Raw genomic sequence first — 6822 nt, forward strand, 5'->3', positions numbered from 1 at the left:
TTTGTGGACAAGATTTTCATCCTCCAGATAGTGGATTCATGTTGTACATTGACAAGATCATCATTTCCGACGATGGCCAACTCCTTATAACACCATTTGGTTCCAGTAATTTGCCTGGTTTGCTGCACCAGTAAGCTGAGCAGCACGCACTCTTAGTTATATTCAACTGTCGAAGTGATGGAAGTAAATTGAACATCCTCTGCAGATTTATCTAGTTTTGTTGAAGAAACACATGGTGTCGACATTTAGAACCGCTGCTTAGCAGAATCAGTAGGAGCACATGAGTATTGAGAAAGGTTGGCCAAATATAATATATCACATCCATGATTGATTGGCATGGCAAGCACTACACAATTCACTTAAGTTAATCGGTTAAAGCAACCAAGCAAAAGTACTCCAGATGTGAACCAAAGAATTTGCAGAGGTATGGATGAGGATCATGTCAGTCATAATTTTGGTAGCCATGCATGAACCCTGAGGAAGAGGCAAATTGAAACAAGCTCTGGTCAATAATTCAGTATAGTGTATAGTGGTTAGGTCAGCAAAGATTGTTGGCAACTGGCAAAGGGAAATTAGCAAATTAATTCTTAAAACAGAATTTAACAGGAAATTATAGTTTATACCAAACCCGAATGCCCGTAAAATTCAGATGAGACAACTAGTTCGCTTCAGCTAATTTAGAAACCCATTTTGGCTACTGAATGCATATCCAAAGCAGAACAGAAGGCCGTGAGTAACAGAGGATTGCATAAAACAAAAGGAGCAACCATGGTAAGGGAGCCTGTGCTAAGGAGATCAAACTAATTACTGCCAATTCCGTAGTAATATAGATGTGAGGATGTGTGCGCATAGGTTAAGCAGTAAGATATCATATTGAGCTAATTACAGGGATACACATGTGCAGCCAGACTTTGTAATTGGCATGTCTATGTTCAGAACTTGAAAAGCATAAGCACTAACTTAAGTTGGCATTAGGCTTCAACAAAAGCTAAAAGGATTAACAGAGCACGCAGAACATACACTTACCAGAGCAAAGATAAACATAGCATTGCACGGAAGGATACGCCTTGAAGATGTCGTTTATTATTGTGCGTCTATGTTCCCTTGACCACACATCACGTGACAGCTTCAAAGTCATTTTTTTAAGTGCCGGAGAACATCCGAGCATCAATTTTAAGAAATCAAACTCATGACCCGCCCCTTCAAAGCCAGTGATCTCCACTTCTTGGAGATGAGTAAAGGAGACAGTTTGGGATCTCCAGTCCATGGGCTGACATGGACAATTCGGTAGGCATCTTTCTCTCACCTAAAACCAAAAAAAAATGTGAATTACTACTACACAATGTACATTACTGAGATACGTAATCAGAGCTGAGAATTACCGGTGTTCTCCATAGGACGAGCTTAAGCCTCCGCACACCTGGACGAATCCGATTCATTCCAAGGAGAAGAAACACAATTGCTCCAAAAACATGCCCGATTGTTTCGAGATGAAGCTCCAGAGCGGAGAAGGCAACAACCATATACTTCACTATCTCTTGCGTGAAGCTGATCGCCTCGCCGGGGAAATTTGACCGGAACTGAAAAGTAATTGAAGGATACTTATACAGATAATAATTTTTGGTTACTCCATCGCAGTAAATTGAGAGCAGGAGAGGAGACATACTATGGAGGCATGAATCTGCAGCGAAGGGAGCTGTCCTTGGCTCTCTGAGGTCTCTAGAGAGACCTGCTCAAGCTCCCAAAGACCAAAGGTAACAGACCCCGCCCTGTAGCAGCAGTGCCACGAGACCTTCTCCACCATTGGAGCCAAGACGGAGATGCTGACCTCTGTGGCTATCAAGGACACGGACAATTGCTTGAGCGCGGGGGCGACGATGTCGACGCGGTGTGTCAGCCCGCTCTCGCGGTCCACGGCCAGCTCCTGCAGCGACGCCGAGTTGACCCTCAGGTCGCCTTGGTCAAACAAGAAGCCGCCGAGCCGGAGCGTGCGCAGGCGCGGGCAGTGGCGGAGCAGGGCGTCGAGGTGGGCGTGCGCGATGCCGCAGGACAGGGACAGCGCCTCCAGCGCCGGGAACTCGGCGCCGTCGGGCACGCGGAGGATGAGAGGAAGATTCGCAGCGCGATGGAGGTGGCGCGGGGCAAGCAAGGCAGGTCGACGACGAGGGAGCCGGTGACCAGATCGGAGGGGAGGTCGAAGACGAGCTCCTCCGGCTCGAGCCGCGCGGCGGCGCGGAGCAGCGAGTTGGCGCGGGCGGTGCCGACGCGGAGCAGCGAGTTGCCGCGGGCGGTGTCGGCGCGGCGCTCCTTGGGGACGCGGATCTCGAGGAGCGAGACCGCGGGGGAGAGGCGGCCGAGCGCGGCTTCGAGCCTGTGGAGGGCGACGCAGCGGAAGACGATCTCACGGAGGCGGGCCGCGAGGCCGCGCCACCGGCGCGAGATGAGCCCCGTGCGCGCGGCGGCGCGGGCGCAGCGGAGGCGGGCGAGGAGGAGGAGGAGCAGGTCGTCGGGGAGGGCGCTGATGCGGTCCGCTCCGGCGCGCAGCCGGGCGGAACGCCGGCGAAACTCCATTGACGGCCAGATCTCAGGGGATAGGCGGGGCGACCACCTACTCTCCTCGCTCTCTTACTCTCTTTTTTTGCGACTTTATTACTGTATAACTCTTTTCTTTTTTTATTTTTTTTCCTTTTTAAGCTGCGCTCACCGGATTTTATTCATTTAACGCTCTATAGCCTCCATATCACACCTTTTTTTTGCGGGAAAGAACTTGTATTACTCAATAGCATTGTTGAGGAAATCATTAACTGGTAGCTGCTCGCTCGGTTGGTGAGTAGGGGAATCGGCAAGTTAATCGGCCATTTAATCAATTAATTGAATGATTTATCGAGTTATCGGCTACTCGGGGACCCCATGAGTAGGGATTAATCGGCAAGTTAACTGGTTAATCGGATGAATTCTTGAAGAGGGCTCAATAGTAGTATCCTTAAAATCAATTGCAACAGCCTGAAGGACCTCCGGTGGTCCAGACCCAACCCAGGTCATTGTTCTAGTGCCGTCTCTAACAAAAATTGCCAAAGAGATACTAGCTAAATTCTAGGTATTAAATACATGAGTAATACAAGAATTATTGCTTCTAAGTAACTTCTTAACATCGCGCAGGAGGAACGCGAACCTTGATCTATCATCCACTTCACTTTTTAACAACATTGCGGCAGTGGCAGAATTCACCTCAACTTGAATGGGGAACGTACTTTTTTGTATAGCAATCTCCAGCCCCTCTTTGCAGGCATACAGGACAGCTTCTAGTATCTCGCGACATGAGTATAGTTTTCTGCAGGAGGAAAAAAGTGATGTTCCCCTCGGCGCTCCTGAGAATCATTCCTGCTCCTGCTTCCCCGCCATCACCGAGCGTACCTGCAACATTTAGTTTAACTCGGCCAAGTGGTGGTGGAGACCACTTCAAAGTAGGTAGACTAGGCTTGCTTGAGCACATTCCTCCAGGATCAGCCTCCATATCACACTAATGTGCTACATGATTAAGGCTGTCCATAGTGGTAACATAAGTAATATCATGCACTTGGGACTCACACATATGCTTATATGGCAGTCAATTAAAGAAGAGAGGGATGGTTAGGCTGGTCATAGTGGGGAGTAACTTATAATAATATCATTCACACTAGTGGAAAAAGGACCTAATATGAGACACATTAGTTCCGGTTTGATTTTGATCCGGTACTAATGGTACCATTAATGCCGGTTCGAACGGCTATGCTTTAATGTCGGTTCGTGTTGAATCTTTAGTACCGGTTCATGCCACGAACCAGTACTAAGGGGGTGGTGGCAGGCTGGCGTCAGGCCCTGGCCCCACGATCACCTTTAGTACTAGTTCGTGGCACAAACCGGTACTAAAGGGCTAACCTTTAGTACCGGTTCGTGGCATGAACCGGGACTAAAGGGGTCTGACCTATAGTCCCGGTTGGAGACACAAACCGGGCCTATAAGGCAATTTTCAAACTCTACCCCCCTCGGTGTATCGCCATTTCAGTTTTGAAAAAATCAAAAGAAAATGATAAAAACTTCAAAAAATTAAAATCCTTCGAGAGGTAGTTATATTACTACATCTATTAGTTAGGAAAATTTGAAAACTTAAATTTGGACATGTTTTGCAAAAAGTGTAGGGAAAATGTAAAAACGGTGATAACTTTTGCATACGATGTCGGGAAAAAACGTATAATATATCAAAAAATTCAGCACGAAAATCCGCATCCGATTTTGACAGCCTACATACAGCCTGTTTGCAGAATCCTCAAATTCCAAAAGGAAAAAAAGATATGCCCAAATTTCTTTTTTTTAATTTTGGTTAAATCTGGTCAAACTACTTATTCAAGAAGTATTAATGTTACTACACAATTAGTCAAGAATATTAGTGTTACTAAATAATTATTTCAATTTTTTGAATTTTGGTCAAATCTAGTCAAACTATGGTCAAACTATGGTCAAACTTATTCAAGAAATATTAGTGTTACTAAATAATTACTGGTCTTTAGAATAATAGTTTCAAACTCAAACGGTGAAACGTGTGACCTAATGCTCAAGCTAAACTTCTGAGGGTTAATAGGTTTGACAGCTTACGTTTGTTAGGAAAACAATAAGTGCATACTTGGAAAGTAGGGGAATAGAACTCCGAAGTTAAGCGTGCTCAGGCTGGGGGAGTGAGAGGATGGGTGACCGGTCGAGAAGTTAGACGATTTGGAATGAGTGATCCGCACTTTGAGCAGTTAAGAGGGGTGATTAGAGACTAAATCATCAAATAATTCAGAAAATCAAAGATTAAAAAAATCAAATTTTTTCTTCAAAAAATTCAAAAAAAAAACCTTTAGTACCGGTTGGCACCAACCGGTACTAAAGGTCCCCCATACCACGACGCGAGCTCACGCCACGTGGTGGGCCTTTAGTAGCGGTTCGTGCCGAACCGGTACTAAAGGGGGGGGGGGCTTTAGTGCCCACACTTTAGTGCCGGTTACAGAACCGGCACTAAAGGCCCTTACAAACCGATTTTAAAGCTCCGTTTTCTACTAATGTCATATGACACTAGTATAAGTTACTACCTTTATAGTGCAAAATGACATAGACTCTGAAGTTAAGCGTGCTCAGACTGGGGGAGTGAGAGGATGGGTGACCGGTCGGGAAGTTAGACAATTTGGAATGAGTGATCCACACTTTGAGCAGTTAAGAGGGGTGATTAGAGACTAAATCATCAACTAATTCAGAAAATCAAAAATTGAAAAAAAATCAAATTTTTTTCTTCAAAAAATTCAAAAAAAAACTTTAGTACCGGTTGGTAACACCAACCGGTACTAAAGGTCCCCCATACCACGACGCGAGCTCACGCCACGTGGTCGGCCTTTAGTAGCGGTTCGTGCCGAACCAGTACTAAAGGGGGGGGGGCTTTAGTGCCCACACTTTAGTGTCGGTTACAGATCGGCACTAAAGGCCCTTACAAACCGATTTTAAAGCTCCGTTTTCTACTAGTGTCATATGACACTAGTATAAATTACTACCTTCATAGTGCAAAATTACATAGTAGTAGTGTCATAGATAGTCTCATTTATTAGCTTGTAGACTCATTTTGTCTTGAGAAACGATATGTTACAGTAACATATTATGTTACCACTTCTCATTAACTATTTTCCGCATAAGCACAATTTTCTTGAAGTGCGCTATGTTAGCCGGAGCTGACCGGTTAGAGATAAGGGTCGCAAGGGTCGCTTGCTTAGGGGTCAAGTAAAGCCTTCCTTGGGAGTCAAGTAAACCTCTCTATATAAAGAGAGGAGATGTATCAATCTGATCAAGCAAGAATTAAGAAGGAAATCCCTTCCCTTTTTGCCTGGGTAGCGGCTGCTGTGGTGTCGCGCCGGGCAGCGGCAGCGGCTGCTGCGGCAGAGCGCCGGGCACGGCGGAGGCCGCCAGGAGCGGCGGCTGCCACTGCAGCCTGGGCGGGGCGGTGGATGGCAGCTGCATCAGGCTGCAGTGGCAGCTGCAGCGGCCCGACGAGCGTGGCGGAGGCCGCCTGGTGCGGCGGCTGCCATGGCAGCGCGGTGGCAGCAATGGGCGGCGCAGCTAGGTGCGGCCCGTAGGACCCGGCTAAGAACATGTGGATCTCCTGAACCGCCTGGGTTAAGTCCCGCAGCGCCCTGGACACCTCCTCCGGGGTGAGGATGGCGGGGGCGAGCGCGACGAAGGAGCCCGGCGCGGGCAGGAGCGGGGCGATGGTCGTGGTGGTTGGGTGACGGTGAAGACATGATCGAAAAGATGTCCAGTAATGATCCACAAAGCTAATTGAAGCTGCAATAGATTCCTTCCCTTTACCAAATATCAAATCATTTCTCATATGCCAAACTCTCCAGAAAACTAATATAATCTGATCACGCATAGTAGGGCTTAGTTGATTTAGGAGCACAAGAAACCAATCTTTCCCTGTATATGACAAATCCTCCTCCGCAGGTAAAACCCAAATGTCCCTTAAGGCCATACGCAAAGCAACCGCCTTCGGACACACGAGGAGCGCATGAAAGGAGCTCTCCTCCTCCATTCCGCAAATAGTTATCAGTGGATTGGTGATGCACCACTCTATTAGTCTGAACAGTGAGGTTATTACAAGCAACTCGCCGCTTCATCCCACAATACCGTTGAAGCAAGATAAGACTAGTAGCGGCAAGAAAGTTGACAACATCAACGCCCACAACAAATTGTGTTCTACTCGTGCAAGAGAACTACGCATAGACCTAGCTCATGATGCCACTGTTGGGGAACGTTGTAGAA

The 6822-nt window shown here is 47.0% G+C and overlaps 1 protein-coding gene across 1 annotated transcript; it reads right to left on the reverse strand.

Moving 5' to 3' along the window:
* LOC123153814 (uncharacterized) lies at positions 1-6592 on the reverse strand. The gene is made up of 5 exons (XM_044572744.1): positions 6020-6592; positions 1667-2371; positions 1383-1580; positions 1027-1306; positions 1-474 (listed from the first exon to the last, which is right to left on the reverse strand). The coding sequence occupies exons 1-5, from the start codon at positions 6590-6592 to the stop codon at positions 443-445; spliced, it is 1788 nt and encodes a 595-aa protein (XP_044428679.1). The 3' UTR covers positions 1-442.
* Between the last annotated feature and the right edge of the window lie 230 nt (positions 6593-6822).

This window comes from Triticum aestivum, chromosome 7A, assembly GCF_018294505.1.
Source record: "Triticum aestivum cultivar Chinese Spring chromosome 7A, IWGSC CS RefSeq v2.1, whole genome shotgun sequence".
Taxonomy (NCBI): Eukaryota; Viridiplantae; Streptophyta; class Magnoliopsida; order Poales; family Poaceae; genus Triticum; species Triticum aestivum.